At 37.2% G+C, this 21,023-nt stretch overlaps 1 protein-coding gene across 5 annotated transcripts in view; it reads left to right on the top strand.

Annotated features, from left to right (window-relative positions):
• The window catches only part of ChT (choline transporter), a 298,521-nt gene that overhangs the window by 97,216 nt on the left and 180,282 nt on the right, over positions 1-21,023 (top strand). For all 5 annotated transcript variants that reach the window (XM_085821703.1, XM_085821701.1, XM_085821702.1 and 2 more), the window contains exons 6-8: positions 16,295-16,444; positions 18,313-18,442; positions 19,447-19,664. In XM_085821703.1, coding sequence (XP_085677829.1) covers positions 16,295-16,444; positions 18,313-18,442; positions 19,447-19,664 — 498 coding nt within the window. The remainder of the gene's footprint in view (positions 1-16,294; positions 16,445-18,312; positions 18,443-19,446; positions 19,665-21,023) is intronic.

The raw sequence follows: 21,023 nt of genomic DNA, 5'->3' as shown, positions 1-21,023 counted from the left end.
TTACGAGATATTTATTTATTAGGTATTAAATGCACGCGCTGTTCTATTTTTAACCTTCCAACGCAGCTGTCTTTTCAAAAATCGTCTGCGTTGCTAAGGCAACATGAAGCAAATCTAATTACAATTTTAAATAAAAAAAAAACTAAATAAATGAATAACTATGAAATCCGTAACAATATGAATTAAGTAATAATTAATAAAAGTGCATGCACATGCATGCACCAATATATCGAACAAAACTATGATTGGAAAACTGAGACCATGAGTTCGGCCATAGGGGGATGCGTACAAGTTCTGAGTGCACGTGTGCCCCAAAAGCCGAAGGTAGCTGAACGCAAGCTACTTACACGCATTTGTAATTTAAGTAGTGTGTGTGTCAGCTCACTGTGAGTAATCTAACAACACTGAATAAATTATCGTTAATTACTTAGCAGTAAACATTTCATTTTTTTCTTTGTCGATATGTTATTTTATTATTATATATTATTATTTGCCGATATATTGGCCGGGCCGCAAAAATATTTGTTATGGGCCACGAGTTTGACATCCTTGATATATACCTATAGCTTTTCCCTACTGCTTATGCTATAAAATAATTTTTAGTGTCTTTAATTGTCAAAAGGTCCGATTCTTCAAGGCTAAATTACATTTTTCAGTAAGTTAAATGTACGTTATTCTTTATTCAATGTTATTGCATCATATTACTTAAACCTTTCTGTACATATAAATTTGATAAATGTTGAATGAATCACTGTTTATGTTGTTGACTAATGCTCACTTGCTTAGTCAGGCCAAGCCCATGAAATTCCTCGCGGCAAGGAACGCAACTTACATCTTTCGTTGGCAACAGCTTTGAACACCTTACAGATGACAGTGCGATTTACCTTACTTCCGACCCCAATTTTTATGGAGAGCACACCGATGGGACGTGTCCGAGGATCTCCCACCCATCTTCCCCTGCTACCAACCTCTCGAGAGGACTTTTGACTCTCCGCATATTTAGAGTGCCTCCATACCGCACAGACACTATACATTTACAAACATCCATGCTTTTTGCGGGATTCGAATGCTGACTCTTCAGCAAGACAAGTTAGTGACGCTAACCACTATAACCATTGAACGGCTGAATGAATCAATACATTTTCCGATTGCAGAGAATTATTTGATACAAAAATACTACATCAGTTTTTAGAAGGAAGTTGTTTAAATACATACTACCATTAGTATGTCTACTAAAGGTCCCTATATGATAGAGCGCTTATTACAGTTTTGGCGATAATTCACATTATTTATTATTGATACACATTCTACATTTTAGATGACATAAAATCCTTCTTAATGAAAATATTTACTCAAACTTAAGTATGTAGAAGTATCTCAAACAATGAAGCGTATTCGAAAGTGAAACAACAAAACAACTTTTTATGTCCTGTATTAACAAGCTCTACTAATTACTAAGCTACTGTACTAAATTTTAAGTGCCTCATAAACTAGTACAGTTTAATTCTGCATTTCTTTTTAATTTATTGATCATTCAGGAACTAATGATTCAGTTAAAAAAACACACTACAATAACAAAGAAAATCAACAGAATGTTTTACTGACCACAAAAAAATAGTACAATAGTGTGAAAAATTGGTACAAGTAATGCTACAGTATGCACAGTTTAGAATACCAGTTCAATAATAGAAAGCTTAATGTACAATTTGATGTTTTCGAAAATTTAATCAAAGCTCACTAAACGATTCGAAGACGAGTCATTGCTTGCGACTCTATGACAGGCAGGTTTAGTAAACTAAAGCGGCATTTGTCGCATGTGTTGAGTCAATTCGTAACTTTAAATGTTTTCTAAATACGGTGACAAGACAAAGAAAGAAGTAAAATAAGACCTCAAAAATTCATAATACTTGGTATTCTTCGTTGTTGACAGTAATGTCTGTAAGGATCTTAAGTTTTACTAACGTTTATTTTATTTTAAATCTTTACTATCACTTCTTATTTTCTACTTCCGGCCAAAATTAAAAGCTTTAACTTATTTATGTAAATTGGTCTGGCGAACGCCAAGTACTTAAGTTGTGGCTTTTTGCCAAGCGAGAGAGAGGAAGGAGTTAGTAGAAGCAGGCCGCTTGCCTTAGCAGTTTTTACTCGGTTGCTGGTTGCCTTCCAGGCCAGAGGTTTAATCCTCTTGATAATTTTAAACGTATTGTAGTGTTAACAGTTCTCTGTACTACATACGGCTCCCTGTTAATATACGGCCAATCTCCTCGGAGGCCCTTGTTTGTTACTCCAAAGTTAAGTTAGAGTTTAGTTAATATTTTTATATTCTTACGTTCAGACCACAAGTGGTTGGTCTCTGTATTCCGAAGTCCGGAAATCATTGTAAAGAGTGAAAAATAAAGGGTTTCGTATACCCTTCCTGTGTATCTTGTCTACTTCCCACATTTATTGAACATAGCTTTAGTAAGCTCCCTGTTCCGAGTCAGGTTCTTGAATGTTCCCAAAGCAAGTAAGGAGAAACACTGAACCTGATAGTGGCGCCCGACGAAGAAGAATAACCATGGCCAAGTTTCAAGAAGAACCTGTGCTGCTTGCAGAAGCGGCTCAGAATCCAGAAATGCCAGCTGCCGCCCTGGAAGGATTTGGTTACATCGTCCAGACCATGCGCGCAGCGATGAAACCAGAAGCAACATTTAATGGAAACTCACCGGTTACCAGTTTTTTGGAAAAACTAGATGACCACTTCATGCTCTATCCCGTGCATGAGTTCCAGAAACTCACCTTAGCTACCAGCGCTTTGAGGGGCTAAGCGCTTAATTGGTTCAAATGCATAGGCAGAAGTCTCTTGGGTCAAGCGGGAAGTCCCACCTATACTTACGAAAATTTCAAGACTGCCTTAGTAAAAGCCTTCCCTGTCGTAAGGGATCGTGCGAAATTAGAAGCGGAACTTTTCAGCATATACCAGAAACCAATTGAAAATCTCTCAAGCTTTATTTTAAGAAAAATTCACGTCTTCAAACTCTTGTATGGAAACTGTCCGGATCCTGAGATAATTCAAGTGATTTTGCCGAGGTTACTTCCCCAAGTACAAGACTTTATTGAATTAAGGAATCCGACTACAGAACACTGGACGACGACTGGAAAAGTTATTTGAGCTAGCAATCCAGTTTGAAAGTAGAAGAACGGCGGACATTGAAAGAAGACGCCAATATCAACAACGAAACCAATTTGGTGAGCCAAGACCACAGCAAAGTCAAGCACACGGCTACTGAAGCAAAGCGAATCAGTGGGCAAGGAAACCCGAGCATCCAAAAACAGCCGGCGAACGTCGAGAGTTCAATAGCAATCCAGGAAAAAAGTCTCAAGGCCAGTAGAAAAAGAAGGAAAGCATGGAAAGGAAAAAACAAGATTTAAACTAAAACGGATTCCTGCTGACGGGAGGGCGCGGAAATCCGAAGGCCAAGAAAACCCCTTTTCCTTCAAGTTAAATACAGTAATGGTGAAAAATTTGACTCTTTCGAAGACTGAAGTGTTGTTAATAACATCCCAGCCACCGCACTCCTGGATACAGGCGCGCAGTGTTCCTGTGTGGCAGAAGATTTTTTAGGAAGTATTTTCGGAAATACCGTATATATTATTCGGATAATACGACAGTGTTAGCTGCGCAAGGAGAAAGATGCAAGTGCATAGGTAAATTACTGCTATACGTCCGTATCAAGGACGAACAAGTAAAGGTTATGTTTTTTATAGTAAAGAATCTGCAAGCACATATTACCTTAGGGATAGATTTTCTTTCAGAAGCAGAAGCAACCCTGGATTTTAATGAAGCGTCCCTTAAGCTAACGATGAAACCAGTTCGAGAAGAAAAAACGGAACCGCCAATGTTAAACCTTGACCACCTGCCTAAGGAAGAGCAACAAAGAATCCGACAAGTGGTAAGTGAATTTGCTTCGTTATTTAGAGATATTCCAGGATTTACTCAAGTTACTCAACATGGTATCGACACCGGAGATTCACTGCCAGTTCGCCACAAAGCATACCGGTATGATAAGAATAAAGAAAAAATTATGGAATGGCACATTAGAGATATGTTACGGAAAAAGATCATAACGCCCATCTCAAGTAGTTATGCTAGCCCGGTGGTTTTATGTAAAAAAAACAATGACTATCCATTAACACATCCAAAAAGGTGGCGTTTCGCGATCGTAAATTAAACTCCATAACTAAATATCCGGTATATCCGTTACATATTATTGAAGAAATTCTAAGGAACATAACGTCTACCAAATACATACATGACAACTTTAGACTTAACGACTGGTTATTTTCAAATAGGGCTTAGACCGGAGGACGTGCCTAAGACTGCTTTTATAACCAAGTCTGGCACTTATGCATTCCTGCGTATGCCGTTTGGCCTTTCAGGGGCACCGGCAACATTTCAGCGATGTATGGACATTGTGCTAAGGCCTGTTCTTGGAAAGTCCACATTTATCTATTTAGACGATATCATTATTACTAGTGATAATCTGGACCAACATGTACAGGATTTAAGACAGGTGTTTTCATTATTAAATGAGGCCGGTCTAAAAGTTAATGTCGAAAAGTGCAAATTTGCAGCACCTGAATTAAAATATTTAGGTTACAAAATATCTCAGAAAGGAATCGAGACAGACGAATCAAAAATAATCGCTATGCAAAAGTATCCGCCGCCAAATACGGCGAAGAAGCTCTCTTCTTTTCTAGGACTTTGTTCATATTATAGGTCCTTTATAAAAGAATTTGCAGCTATTGCTGAACCATTGTTAAAATTAAAAAGGAAAAAGGCAAGATTCTCGTGGACGGCCGAAGCCAATAGTGCTTTCGAAAAATTAAAGCAAGCATTAACGCAAGCACCTGTGTTGAAATTTCCTGAAAAGGATGAGAATTTAGAAATTTCAGCGGATGCTTCGGATTATGCGGTAGGAGCGGTACTTTCGCAAAATCAGCAGCCCGTGGCATTTTTTAGTCGAACTTTAAATCAAACACAGAGAAATTATTCCGCGACCGAGAGAGAGGCACTTGCAGTTCTGTTAGCAGTGCAAAAGTTCCGAGTCTATTTTGGAAGGGCGCCAATAACAGTGTATTCTGATCACGCGGCGGTAACTAGATTGTACTCAGGGAAAAACTTATCCCCAAGGTTAATAAGATGGGCACTCAAGCTACAAGAATATAATCTGGTAATCAAGCATACCCCCGGAAAGGAAAATATCGTAGCAGATGCCCTATCCAGAATAAAAATAGATAAAGAAGGTAATACTGTAAAGGTGGCAATGCTCACAGCATATACAATAAATTTCCGAGAAACTGTAATAACCGAACTGGGTAAGGATCCTGAGTTTAGAAACATTTATGAGTATTTAAAGGATCCTGAAAATTTTAGCCACCAAGATATCGTGGCAATAAGAAATAGGGCGGCCCATTACAAACTAATAGATGGTCTATTATTTTATACAAAAACTACAAATTCCAACAACGAATTTCGACCTGTTATCCCAGCTACTCTTAGATTAAATATCCTGCAGGAGTTACACGACTGCCCTTTAGCTTCTCATGCTGGTATTCGAAAAACTATCCAACGCGTACGCGAAGCAGTCTATTTTCCTGAACTGCAAAAGTTAACAAGGGCGTATGTCCAGTCCTGCCCAACATGTCAAGCAGTTAATTATCTTAATTTCCGCCCGGCCGGGTTTCTAAATAGTATTAAATCCGAATTTCCAAATGAAATAATTGGCATCGATTTATTGGGCCCTTTCCCAAAAAGTCAGTTAAATAAAAGTCGCTATCTCCTTGTTATGGTTGATCATTTTAGTAAGTGGACCGAAATTGTTCCCTTAAAACGAGCCTCCGCGAAATTAGATACTGATTCTATTTTAAATAAATACGGGGCGCCCCTAAAAGTTATATCGGATAATGGTTCTCAATTTGTAAGTAATATAGTTGAAGACATGTGCCAAAAACTGGGCATACGTCATTTAAAAATGGTCCCGTATCGGCCGCAATCAAATATAGCGGAACGGGTCAATAGAAATATAGTGAAAATTATGCGTAGTTATGTTAAAAATTTTCATAAAAGCTGGGATAACTATGTCAATGAATTTGCTTTCGCACTTAGGACCGCAAAACATGATACAACGGGCAAAACTCCTGCTGAGTTATTTTTAGGCAGAAAGATTATAACGCCGTTAGATAAATTATTTTATGTTCAACAAAGAGCCCCAGAATTTAAAATGGGTGATATAGAAAAATTAATTAAAGAAGCAAAAAAGAACACTGAAGTAGCACAGAGAAAACAAAAACTGTATTACGATATGAAACGACGGGGAGTAACTTATAAAGTAGGAGATGAAGTATTAAAAATTAAGCATTCATTTTCTTCAGCACCAGAAGATAAAACCGCCAGATTTTTTCCACGATTTGAAGGACCATATGTCATAGAAAAAATAACTCAGGCTGTAGTGGTGTTAAAAGCCAGGAATGGTGAAACATGCTCCGCAAACATTGACCAGATAAAACCATACTATGACCGTAATAAAATGCAAATATTTAAAGATCTTTTGCAGGATCCGGCACGGCAGGCACAAGCTCCAGAGGTGGAGCAACGACAAGCACAAGGGCAAGCCATTAGGAGGCAGAAGCAATTGAAAATAAAGTTTCCCCGTTGGAAAATTGAAGGTAACAAGAAAAAGAAGCCGTTCCACCGACCAGAAAAGAGAGCGCACGACCACCCCCAGAATGAAGAAGGGAGAAGTACGACGAATGCAAAGAGAGCCAGGAGAAATAACGGCAACTATAACCCGGCTCCCAAACGGAAGATCTACTCATCGGACAGGACTCTACGTAGCAAATGTCGACGATTTGTTGAAGGAACACCAGCGGCGGAGGCGAAGATACAAGGAAAATTTGAACGGCCAGCAACGAGATCCAAGCAGGAACGAGAGAGAAGTGTCCCGGTTCCGCCAAGACCAGCGGCCATCAAACGGCCAAGACCACAGGCAGAGGCGAAAAAGAAGGTATTCAATGGTGATCGAACTGGAGGGAAAACAAAGCTCCTAGAGGAAGGAACTGAAAGGCGAGCCCGCACAAGAAGGAAGATAAATCAAACAAGAATCTTCGCTACCTTCCAGGACTGGGCAGAAAAAAGAATGTCCGAATATCTCAAAGATAAGTAAAACTTTATGTTACTTTACAATCTTAAGTTAATCTTTCATTCTTACTGCAAGTGGCAGATTTCAAGACGTTTTACCTCATGTGAGGTCTACCTTTATCGCCAAAAGGCGAGAAATGAGTTGTTACCGATTTTGATATTATGTTTTTCAATTACTCGCGAGTAAAACTAAAGTTGATGTATAATAGGAATGTGTAAATACTTGAATATTGTAAAAGTTATTGTATAAAATTTTATTTAAAAGATTCTGGCAAGAAAGAAGTTTCTGTCTGAAAGACTTTTGAAATGTTGTATTTCAATGTAGAAGAATTGGCACTTGCTTGGAAAAGAATAGAAGTTAACAATGTACTACTAATGTATGTTTTAAATTGCGTAAAATTAACGGCATGTTAATATGTTCTTATATACAATGTAAACTGTTATTTTAAGTGTTAAGAAATACTGTGATATGTTAAAAGTGAAAGTAATGCCAGAAAATTTTAACTTATTTGTGTGACTGTAAAAAGACCAAATTATTGTGAATATGTATTAAAGGTTGAATGAATGTAGTTAGGCTCTCTGACGCTACACTTCAGAGTTAGCCACTTTCAGAATAGTACCTCAGGGTTCAGAGATGAAGAGGTCTTGTTATGTTGAATTTTTAACATGTTAGTGTTTTGATTGCAGGCGGTAGTGTTGAACACTTGTAAATAAACACATTCGTGTTTGGTGTTTTCTTTTACAACACATGTCAGAGAGCACGAGGACAGATAATTAAATAAAGTCATGAATGAAATAAGAATGTTAGGAGAAATATAAATATTCATGTTACTTGCCATTTAATTGTGTAACATTTCATTAAACTAGTTTGTAGGGTTTATATTTATTTTAACTAACATTTATTTTAAGTTTAAACTATCTTTCCTGTCAAGCCTTACTTTCCCCTGGAACTGCCAATGCCAGAATATGTAAATTTGAGTAGAACGCGCAAGCATTCAAATTATCAGCGGAAGTATTATGATTTAAATAGAAGGAAACAAGTTCGGTGTGTGATATTCTTACTTAGCGAGCGCGGAAGTAGTTAGCGAGAATTTGAAGGACCCCGCGTTTCGGCCTATGTGCTTGGCGGGAAGTAGTGCTAATCGTTCCAGTGAGCTTCAAGTCTGCTGAATTAGCAGCGGTATTGTAAAACGCGGTGAGTTAGTTATTTTAGAGAGCCTCGTAGTTAGAATCTTGTCTTTAGTTTCTTTTCAGGTTATTATTTTTATTTGACTGCCGAGTTGGCACCGTCTGTAAGCGTCAAGAGGACGCAATTGTAATTTATTACGCTGAATAAAAAGGGACTTAAACCCTTTACAAGACTCTGTGTTTTATACAGCTTTCACAGTCACCTCTTGGTTACGTGCAAGTTGGAGGCGCGCAACGTTATATTGGCGCCCGAACAATTATCGAACTGAAATGGCCGAAAACTGGATGGAAGCCGCTGGACAACACCAAGAAATGACAACCCAGTTAGAAGGATTTGGATACCTGGTACAGACTTTGAGAGCATCAATCAAGCCAAACATCCATTTCGACGGAAAAAATTCGGTGGAGGTATTTCTAGAAGGTCTAGAAAACCACTTTCAGCTCTACCCTGTGCCTGAAAGACAAAAAGTTGCCATCGCCACATCAGCACTAAGAGGACAGGCCGCGCTATGGTGGAAAAACATAGGCAAATTTTTACTAGGTGAATTTGGAAGCCCGACGTATACATTTGAAAATTTCAAAAAATCGTTAGTAAAGGCCTTCCCCATAGTGAAAGATCGCGCACAGCTGGAAGCCGAGCTATATAGTTTCTATCAACGGGATACAGCAGAATTGACGGACTTTATTCTACGAAAAATCAAACTAACGGATATGCTGTATGGAAAGAAACCCGATGCGGAGATTATTGAAATAATAATACCAAGATTGTTACCCGCTGTCCAAGACTACTTTGAAATTAGAAACCCAAGCACATTGCAGGAACTTTTCGAATTGGCGGTGAAGTTTCAAAATCGCAGAATAGCGGAAAAAGCGAGAGGGGAAACATTTTCTCAAAGTACCCGAATGAAATCTTCAAATGAGGAAACCAGAAATGGAAATCCCTCTTATGGGGGAAAGAACTATCAAGCTAACGCATCGAAACTCGAAGGTCAAGGCCCAAAAAGAAAATTTGAAAATAAACATCCGCGTACCCAGAAGACACAGATTGAAAGGAAAGCTTTAAACGAGTAGAGGGGCCTGTGAAAGGGAGGGTGCAGACCCCGGAAGTTTTAAAAAAACCCTCAAATAGACATTTAAACACGGTCATTGTAAAAAACTCACAGCTGCCAATTATACAAGTCCTGGTTGGCGATGTACCAGTAGAAGCCCTCATCGATACAGGAGCAGAAGGAAATTTTATGAGTGAAAATTTCTTCAAAAAGAATTTTTATAGGATACGATTATTTAAAACCAGAAATACGGAAATTATAGCGGCGCAAGGAAAAACATGTCACTGCATCGGGAAATTATCATTAAACTTACAGGTAAAAGAGGAAAATCTCAAAGTATTAATTTTTGTGGTGAAATACCTGCAACACTCTCTTATTTTAGGTATGGACTTTTTAAGGGCCGCGAGGGCTAAATTAAATTTTCAAGATAGTTCCGTGGTGTTGGAGATGGACCAGAGGGTGGTGGAACCTGTGGAGACACCTGAATTGGACCTTAGCCATCTGAATGACCATGAAAGTAAAGCAATACAGCAAGTGGTGAGTAATTTTTCTCATTTGTTTTCAGAAAAACCAGGAAAGTGCCAAATCGTGACGCACAAGATTCAATTAAATGCCGAAAAACCTTGTAGGACTAAGCCATACCGTTATGACAAACAAAAAGACTTAATCATCGAAGAACATATTCAGGAGATGTTAAAGAACAAAATAATAACGCCCATAAATAGTGAGTACGCGAGTCCAGTCGTACTATGTAGGAAAAAGAACGAGTTTCCTCCTTCGGATAAAAGGGCTTGGAGGTTTGCTATTTATTACAGAAAACTAAATGGTATTACCAAATTTCCAGTTTACCCTTTGCCGGTTATAGACGAGATCATTAGACAGATCAAATCGACAAGATATATGTCTACTTTGGACTTAACGTCTGGCTACTATCAAATAGCTATGAGACCCGAAGATATACACAAAACCGCGTTTATAACAAAATCGGGCACTTATGCATTTTTACGCATGCCTTTTGGGTTGTGTGGGGCCCCATCAATATTCCAGAGAGCTATGGACATTGTTCTAAAGCCTGTCCTAGGAAAATCAACTTTAATTTATCTAGATGATATAATTATAACGAGTAGTACGTTGGAACAACACATTAATGACCTCGAACAAATTTTTAAATTATTAAAAGAGGCCGGTCTTACAATTAACGCCTCAAAATGCAAGTTCGCAACTAAAGAACTTAAATATCTCGGTTATAAAATTTCGCAAAAGGGCATAGAAACGCAAGATTCAAAAATAAAAGCTATTAAGAATTTCCCACCGCCCAACACCGCCAAGAAACTTTCTTCGTTCCTTGGGTTATGTTCTTACTATCGATCTTTCATAAAAGATTTCGCTAATATTGTTGAACCACTCTTAGTAATCAAAAGAAAAAAGGGTAAGTTTACGTGGACAGCGGAAGCTAACACAGCTTTTGAAAGATTAAAAGAAGCGCTTATTAATGCCCCTGTTTTAAAATTCCCGGAGGGGGACGAAAACCTGGAAATTGCAGCAGATGCGTCAGACTATGCGGTGGGTGCGGTTCTTATGCAAAATAACCATCCGCTGGCATTTTTTAGTAAAACGTTGAATCAGACACAAAGGAATTATACAGCTACAGAAAGAGAAACATTAGCCGTATTAATGGCTGTACACAAATTTCGAGTTTATTTCGGCAAATCGCCAGTAACAGTCTTTTCGGATCATGCGGCTGTTGGTAGACTTTACTCGGGGAAAAATCTAACGCCCAGGTTAATAAGATGGGCTTTAAAACTCCAAGAATATAATATCACAATAAAATATAAACCGGGTAAGGAAAACAATGTAGCTGACGCACTTTCTCGTATAAAACTGGACGATGAAGGAAATGAACTTAAATGCGCTGTGTTGACTTCAAAAATTTTAGATTCTAGAGATACGGTTATTACTGAACTGAAAGCTGATCCTGAATTTGGAAATATCTATGCTTATTTGAAAGACCCCGAAAGCTTTGAGCATACAGATATCGATGCGATAAGAAATAGAGCAAAAAACTATGAAATAATAGATAATTTATTATTCTATACGAAAACAACAAACGAAAATCTTGAGTATAAGCCAGTCATCCCAGCCTCGCTTCGATTAAGCATTTTGAAGGAGTTGCACGAAGAAAAAACAGCTGGCCACCTAGGGGTCAGAAAGACTATAAAAAGGGTACGCGAGGCGGTATATTTCCCGCAATTATACAAAATAGTAACGGCGTATGTCAGGTCCTGCAATCAATGTCAGTTAATAAATGATATTAATTACAGCCCGGCCGGGTACTTAAATAGCATTCGCGCTACATTTCCGAATGAAATTTTAGGCATAGATCTCCTTGGTCCCTTCCCCCAGAGCGAGTTAAATAAAAATCGTTTTCTTTTAGTAATAGTAGATCATTTTTCAAAATGGATAGAAATTGTTCCACTTAAACGCGCGTCAGCCAAAACAGTCGCAGATGCATTCTTACACAGATACATTTTAAAATAAGGTGCACCGATAAAAGTCATTAGCGATAACGGAAAACAATTCATTAGTCAAATATTTGAAAACATATGCAATGGACTTGGCATACGCCATATCAAAATGGTTCCGTATAGACCACAGGCTAACATAGCAGAAAGAGTTAATAAAAACGTAGTAAAAATAATTCGCAGTTACGTGAGCACACATCACAAGCGCTGGGATGGCTACATAAATGAATTAGCTTATGCTTTAAGAACGGCACATCATGATACTACGGGAAAAACTCCAGCAGAATTATTTTTAGGCAGAAAGTTAATTACGCCTTTAGATAAATTATTCTTTGTGCAACAAAGACAGCAGGAGTTTAAACAAAAAGATGTGCAAAAGCTCATTGATCAGGCGCTTAAAACCTCGGATACGGCAAGAAATAGGCAGAAACTATATTACGATAGAAAACGCCGTGAAGCAGATTTTAAAGTTGGGGATAAAGTATTGAAGCGGAAATTTTCTTTATCAAGTGCCCCAGAAAATTTTATGGCAAAGCTAGCTCCAAAGTTTGAAGGCCCCTATGTAATTCAGGAAATCAAAGGAATAGTCTTATATCTTAAGAACGAGAGAGGGGAAATCTGTAAAGCAAGTCCCGACCAGGTGAAAAAATACTATAATCCAAATGATTTTGAAATCCTTAAAAGTTTCTTGCAGGACTCAAGTCTAAACGAAATAGAAGGGCCAGAGACAACAACTATTCCACCACCCAAGAAACAGAGAATTGAAGAGAGACCTAGCACTTCTACAACCCGGACATCGGTATCAAAAAGAAAAAATAATTTTCAAACTCCGGCGTTTAAGAAAAACAAAAATACAGATGCACCGGGTAAAGAAACCGTGGTAAAGAGAAAAACACCACCTACAAAGGATAGCAGAAGAAATTTCACATCAAGGAGAACGCGCACACGGCCACAGAGTCAGGTGCCAGCAAGGCCGCCGTTCCGGAAACTGAAACGCCAACAGGAGGCACAAAAATACGAGGAACAGAAGAAATTCAAGAAGGAATCCAGACCGGAGGACGTCAAGACCAGCCGTCCCAGGGAGAAACGGAAAGGCCAACAACCAGACGATTACTCCGTCAAGAGGCCAGCATGTAGAGGACGCAAAAGAAAAAGTCAGGTGGACGACACTCGGAGGGCAGTAAGGAGAAGATTAACATCCATGAAACCTCTAACTTGGGACCAATTCTGCCAAAAACGAATGACGGAGTTTCAAGCATCGAAAACTCAAAGATAAGTTAAAACCTTCTATAAATTTTTTTTCTCTTTCGTTCCGAAATGTTATGCATAAGTACGAAGTTCTATGTTTTGACGAAAGTCAATATGTCTCGGTTGAGACTTAGTTTTGTTTTACTTTATTTAGCTAAGGCAAAAGTATTATTTTCTTTAAGTGTAAAAGCTAAAAACAAGCATTTTCTGTTGGTCGAAAGACTAATTCTGTTATGTTAAAGCCAAAATTTGGCCGAAGATAAAAATAACTTCGTATTCTTGTATTAATAAGAATTTTACTTTCAGTGCCGCCAGCTTGGGGAAGAATGAGTAAAGTAAAAATTTATTTTCTCTTATTCATTTTATGGTAAATTGTAAAAAGCATATGTATTAAAATTTTGTAAATGTACGTAAATACTTGAATGTTATGTAAAAGTAGAATTTAGTCTAGAAGCATAAAATTGTAGATGCTAAAAGTGAATGCTTAAAAGCAATGAAGTCAAAATTTAAGTAGTAAATTGTAGATAAAGTCATGCTTTAGAGCGAAAGCCTGCATGTTTAAAGATGAATGAGGGGGAAGTTAGAATGAATGTGTTTTGTAGGGTTCTCCACCTACATTTGAATTTTTAAGACTATTAAAGTAGCTCATTGAGTTGTAGAATGTCGAGTAAGGTGTGTCTATTTGGTCGTTGAATTCTAACAAATCATGGTGGTTAGGGGAAGTGTTGTAAGACTAAAACACGAATATTCCCGTTTGACACCACACACGGTGGAGAGCCAGGGTAAAGTTAAATTAATGCTTGAAAGATTGAATGAATGTGAATTAAGCAATAAGTAAGAAAAACGAATCGTTTAAAAACAAAAATTTATTGTGTCAAGAAAGTGTAAATTATGATGTATGTAGAAACATACTGATACTTATTCCTTCCAGATGCTGGAAGGAAAGACCAAGATTGATTGATGAAGTCCAGGAAAAGTTGCTGTAAGAAGAGAGCTTTGTAACGATCAACAAAATTTTAGTATACAAATGGTTACATAAGATTTTTTTTTGTATAAACGAGGTTCTCGCCAGTTAGTTCAGAATTAGAGAAACTTACAACAGGTCGTTTGTAGGACCTGCTTCCAAGTTTTACAAATTCTGGCAGCGGCAAATGTAGGGTTTATATTTATTTTAACTAACATTTATTTTAAGTTTAAACTATCTTTCCTGTCAAGCCTTACTTTTCCCTGGAACTGCCAATGCCAGAATATGTAAATTTGAGTAGAACGCGCAAGCATTCAAATTATCAGCGGAAGTATTATGATTTAAATAGAAGGAAACAAGTTCGATGTGTGATATTCTTACTTAGCGAGCGCGGAAGTAGTTAGCGAGAATTTGAAGGACCCCGCGTTTCGGCCTATGTGCTTGGCGGGAAGTAGTGCTAATCGTTCCAGTGAGCTTCAAGTCTGCTGAATTAGCAGCGGTATTGTAAAACGCGGTGAGTTAGTTATTTTAGAGAGCCTCGTAGTTAGAATCTTGTCTTTAGTTTCTTTTCAGGTTATTATTTTTATTTGACTGCCGAGTTGGCACCGTCTGTAAGCGTCAAGAGGACGCAATTGTAATTTATTACGTTGAATAAAAATTGACTTAAACCCTTTACAAGACTCTGTGTTTTATACAGCTTTCACAGTCACCTCTTGGTTGCGTGCAAGTTGGAGGCGCGCAACGTTATAAGTTTTCCTTCCAGATCTCTGGAAGGAACCAGATTTCAACTAAAAGCTCCTGTTTAGATGCAGTACAGATGAAAAGTAATTGTCCATGGAGCTGATAATGTAAAAACATTTTTTTTTTTAATTTCTAGTTTCTAGTGAGAAATGTTTGTAAAAGATTGGCCTCGCGTTAGATTCTAGAGCTAAAAGTTTTCAACAAGGTCGTTTTAGACCTCAGTTTCAAACTAGTTAACTCTGGCGGGAAGTATGTAAGGATCTTAAGTTTTACTAACGTTTATTTTATTTTAAATCTTTACTATCACTTCTTATTTTCTACTTCCGGCCAGAATTAAAAGCTTTAACTTATTTATGCAAATTGGTCTGGCGAACGCCAAGTACTTAAGTTGTGGCTTTTTGCCAAGCAAGAGAGAGGAAGGAGTTAGTAGAAGCAGGCCGCTTGCCTTAGCAGTTTTTACTCGGTTGCTGGTTGCCTTCCAGGCCAGAGGTTTAATCCTCTTGATAATTTTAAACGTATTGTAGTGTTAACAGTTCTCTGTACTACATACGGCTCCCTGTTAATATACGGCCAGTCTTCTCGGAGGCCCTTGTTTGTTACTCCAAAGTTAAGTTAGAGTTTAGTTAATATTTTTATATTCTTACGTTCAGACCACAAGTGGTTGGTCTCTGTATTCCGAAGTCCGGAAATCATTATAAAAGGAAAAATAAAGGCTTTCGTATACCCTTCCTGTGTATCTTGTCTACTTCCCACATTTATTGAACATAGCTTTAGTAAGCTCCCTGTTCCGAGTCAGGTTCTTGAATGTTCCCAAAGCAAGTAAGGAGAAACACTGAACCTGATATGTCCTCTGCTTGTGCTTAAGTTATGATTTGTTCTGCATATTCTTGGAGCAGATTTGAGTTGGAAAGAAAAAGGGAAATATTCTTCTTCCCAAATTATTCCTGTAACAGAAGCATGGACAGTTAAGAAGCATAGAAGCTTAAATTCGTAAGTTAAAATCTCACAAGCTCAAGATAAAATATTAATGGAAACAGTAATTTAATGTAACTAAAAATAGTTCTTTGCTTATATGCTATATTTAATGTTTGCGGACAAATATTAGAGCGCCGCCTAACCGGTACAGTGGCGGATGAGTGAAAGACCCTCGGACCCATCTACACGGGGTGCTCTTCATCTAAATTGGGGGTGGAAATGGCCCAAATCGCACTGTCACCTGTTAGGTGCTCAAGGCTGTTGCCAATGACAGGCGTAATCTAGCGCTCCTTACCACGAAGAATTTCGTGAGCCTTGGACTGACTACGTCAAACAAGTGACCATAAACAACAACAAATGTAAAAACAAAGTTAAAAACTGCTAAATTTTATATTATTTCCTCATACGTTTTATTTTCTATTTAAAGTGGCTGTGCATCCCGTTTAGCCTGACAAACTCTGCAGTAGGCAGCCTGGCACTGAAAGACACAGACTGGGTTGGCTCTCTGGAACCCTCCTCCATTGGACAGTACCTCGACTATGGGTTACTGTTAGTACTTGGTGGAATACCGTGGCAGGTGAGTAAAATCTATCAAAACTGCATTTGAGATTACTCTGTTTCAGAAATGAATTAAAGAGTTAGCAAATTCGTCATCTCCACTTTCGTCTAACATCAGGTTTTTTTTTCTTCTTTTCCTTTGAATCGGATAAAATCCGCTTAAACGAACTTGCTTTATTCGAAATCTTGCTTAAACGAAATCGTAAAGAGAAACAGCGCACAGTATACGACGCTTAATACGATCGCTGTTAATCTTATCATTCGGATTTGCCGAAGTCCCTCTCATTTGTGTACGAAAAAAAAATGTATCGCTTTTTTGATTAACAGTGTTATTAATATCATCAAATAGGAAAAGCAGCATGAAATGTTTTGCAAATAATATTTTGCAGTAAATTCACTAAATGGAACATTTTCTTCAGTGCAATTGCGATAATTTAATTGAATGCGATCGCAATGAAATTTCCTTGACAACAAAAGAAATAAAAACCAGGTTGTAAGTAGGCTTATTGACTGATTTTCCCGATAAATATCTAATTAGAAAGTTCTTATTAGAATATAAACTACATATGTAATAGGTAAATTTTTACAATCGAATTGAATGATAACTTATGGCATCATATACTTCTTTATCTGTAAAAACTGACAAATTGAGCTAAGAGGGTTGCGTTAATACTTTGAGTACCAAACTAAATTCTGTGGTACTTTTCCAAGTGGGAATTGAGCCTTTTAAGAAAATGATCTACTAAAGTTTAACGAATAATATAAGGCATTGTCTAAATTCCCAAGAATTTTAAATTTCTCACAAATTTCACATTTCTGAGCTTAATACGAAAATAGCGGTGGCTAAACATTAAACTGTATCGAAAAGAGAACTTTTAGTGCTTTTAGAATGCTGGTCAGTTTCAAAATGGTACTTAGCACAAAGTACTCCCAATAAATACTTTTCTTTTATAAAAGAAAATACCTTTATGGTTGTCGTTTTTTATCATTAAGATATATAAATATAAAAGTCTTCACAGCTAGGCAAAGTTCTCTCACATGAGAACAACTGTGTGTAATACTTACCTTCTCTGCAAATAATGTTGTTACAGATTTCTGCAACTATTTTGATTTTCTGTTTATCCATTTGATTTATTTATTTTAGTTGTCTATTTGAATGTTTATTTTTATTGCTATAAAGTTATGTGTTGTTTTTATTTATTTGTTTGTTTAACTGTTGCATTATATTCAATCACTTTCATATGTGTTTTATTGTAAACAAATTTCTGCTCAGATATTGTATATTTGCAGGCATTTATTTCTGTAGCATTGTGGATTATCTGATTCTAAGTCCAACAACGCTGAAATTGTAAAAACAGGTCAACCAGCACATAAAATATAGGCTAACAAAAACTCTCATAATGGGTCTTACTCGCAAATTTTATCGCCAAATTGGCAATATTTGGGGACCGACAATTTTTGGGATTTTTTATGAGAACGACTTTTGAAGCTGGAAGAGCGATTTTTTCCGAATATTCCAGAAAGCCAGGTAACAGATCATGTTTGAGCCGCTGCTGGCGTCAAGTGTAGTACTAAGATTGCCGTTCAAAGCGTTAGCTGAATAGCTTTTAGAGTTTATTTAAGAGGATTTATTTGGCTCATCTCTGCTTTATCCTTGAATTACTTCCGGTTATTTCTGTTGTACTCTATTATTAACTTCAGTACACTGTCATTTTCGTTTTGCTCATTTGGAGTAGTTATTTGAAAAGATCGCTACAAACATGTAACTCGAAAACGTATTTAGTTTAGTTTTTTCCTCGTACATTAATGTTCCGTAGTTTTCGCAACGAGAAGCATTAAAGAGACTATTGTTAATATTTTGCCTTTATAAATGCACTTTTCTTTTAGGTATATTTCCAACGGGTTTTATCCTCTAAGAGTGCCTTTCGTGCTCAGCTTTTGTCGTACGTGGCGGCAGCCGGTTGTATCATCATGGCCATTCCTCCAATGATTATCGGTGCAGTCGCAAAAGCCACAGGTAATGAAAGCACTTTCCTCATGTTTTTGCAAACTAGCTTCCTGCATTAAAACCCCTGTCTGTTTAAGTCTGTTCTGTTCTGATAAGCATAATTTATACGTGTTTTTCCGATATCTTTTAAACAATAATTCTAACTCTATGTCCAGAAGTGTTATAATGCTCGCCCTCGTTTTGCTGACACAAATGTTGAAATTTAGTTTATTCTAGAAGCCGCTCAGACGGTATAGTGGTTAGGGAAGCCTGACTGCTATACCGAAGGACCTGGTTTCGAATCCCGGGGAAGGCATGGTTGTAACTGTCCGTCCCTTTCATAGGAGGCAATGGTGACCCACCTATTAGGTGCCTCTATAATAAAGAAACCACCACATCTGGCCTTGTATAGATTAAATGGACTGTGGTACACTGTAACTGTTCACAATCTGCCATTGAAAAAAAAATTATTCTGGAAGAAATAAAACATGCTGTAAATAATATAAATCGGTCTGAGGACAAATGGTGTAAAAATCGAAGTATAACTCTGAGGTTACGGAAGGACAGTTTTGCTTCCGAACATGTGGTTCATCTCGAATTGAGATACAGACCGAAAAGAAATGCCAGTTATCAATACCAAAGTACGACAATCATCCTACTCATTTTTAATTTGAAAGGTTTTTCTTTTCTAATTAAAAGACCGCTTAACTTGATGCTCTGGAAAGCAGTTATTAGATAATAATGAAAGCAATATAATATGAAGTAGACGTAGTAATAAAATTGAAATAATTAACTCTGGTGAAACTAATGAGTGTAAAAATAAATTATACTCTTGCCATGATACGAGCCATAGATCTTCGGATTGTTTCCCAGGGAGGAATGCATGTAAGGACGAAATATGATTCAGAATATGAATAAGTCATTATAATTTATAAATAATACATTTACATTCCGTTTCGCTTCTTCTTTGGTTTATAATTTTCCACAACGATGCTGTCTCTGTTCAGCTGTTCATCTGTTTCTTATTTTCACAGCCTGGAATGAAACAGCCTTTACTGGTCCGCTACCACTGGACGCAGAGCACACATCTTTAGTATTACCCATGGTTCTCCAGTATCTTACCCCTGCCGCTGTCTCATTTGTTGGTCTGGGAGCAGTGTCTGCAGCTGTCATGTCTTCATCTGATTCTTCTATTCTGTCAGCGGCTTCCATGTTTGCCCGAAACATCTATAAACTCATCATCAGACAGAATGTAAGTAACATATTCTCATCGATATTTTGCTAATATAATTAAATTTTATGAAAGTTTGAAATGAAAAAAAAAAAAAAAAAAAAAACATTATAAAGGGAATGTTCGCAATTTGAAACTGGAAAGATTCCTTAATCCCTTAGTGCTCATGCTTAAGTGAAACTTAGGTGATTTTTAAATTTGGCTAACTAAAATGTATGTACACTTGTAGTACATTTTTATAAACTTGTCAAACATGTTATTCAAATTTTAATTATCTTCAGTTCAAAAAAGAGTTGTCTTCTACCGTTTCTCAAAATAAAACATGTATTAAGGGTTAAAATATGTTTGATATATACGTTAATCTAAGTTCGTCAGTTCAGAAAGTCATGCGGTTTACTTCAAGAAATGACGTGCGCAGTGCAATTAGTGATGCTTATTTTGATATTACCAGAAACTTTATCGTTCAAGCGGATATTTGTATGTATGCCTCCTTAATCGGTAGATCGATGCTGGCTGCTATATCTTTGAGCCAGGAATCGAATCCCCGAGAAGGTATGGATATTTGTAAATGTATAGTGGCTGTGCGACATAGAGTCGCTTAACAAAAAGCTCACTCTAGTGGTTTGGTGGTGGAGAGAAGAGAGGTAAAAGACCCTCGTATTTATTGCTTAGGATGTTCTTTATCAATATTTTGAAGAAGCTGTATATTTTGCAATGGGCCTGTACCTGTGTGGCCGTTAGTAAATTCCGGTATTCTGCCCCATTCTTTCTACATCTTTCTAACAATGATGGTGCATCTGAAGCACAGATAGAAAACAAAACACATCCTTTATAAATAATTTTGAAATTAAACTAGATTAAACAATTTGAGACGCTTTACTCTGAAATTTCAGTACCGGCCCACACAACATTGGATCCAGCTAAGGATCTCGGCTGCATGAAATAGCTGATAAGGATGATGGAATTTGGATATCGATTAATATGTAAGCTCTGAGTTCAAAAGGGGGATTACTGCTGTTTCGAAACCCATGCTAGTGGAACTACGGCTTACTTATATAGATTACCGAAAACCAGACAATTTGGCTAGGGTATATTAGGAATTAGACAATCTTCTAGACCATTGAATTAGCTCATTGAAATAGATAGAAGATCATCACATCATAATGATAACCATAGCAATATCAGATATATATTTTTTTATAATTGTTTTTCGGAAAACAAATACCGATGTTGACAATTGATTATCAGATACTGAGTGATCAAACTTTTATTTGTAATTTTTTATGCACGATTTATTTTTTAAAAAATCATTTAGCTTATCATTTAATGTGAAAGATATGTGTGCATCAAAATTGCTTACTAACAATTTAAAGTCCGGTT

The sequence above is a fragment of the Stegodyphus dumicola genome, chromosome 8, assembly GCF_044657685.1.
Source record: "Stegodyphus dumicola isolate Sdum_Otavi_A_Nest chromosome 8, ASM4465768v1".
In the NCBI taxonomy this organism is placed as follows: domain Eukaryota; kingdom Metazoa; phylum Arthropoda; class Arachnida; order Araneae; family Eresidae; genus Stegodyphus; species Stegodyphus dumicola.
This window is presented reverse-complemented; position numbering and strand designations above follow the sequence as displayed.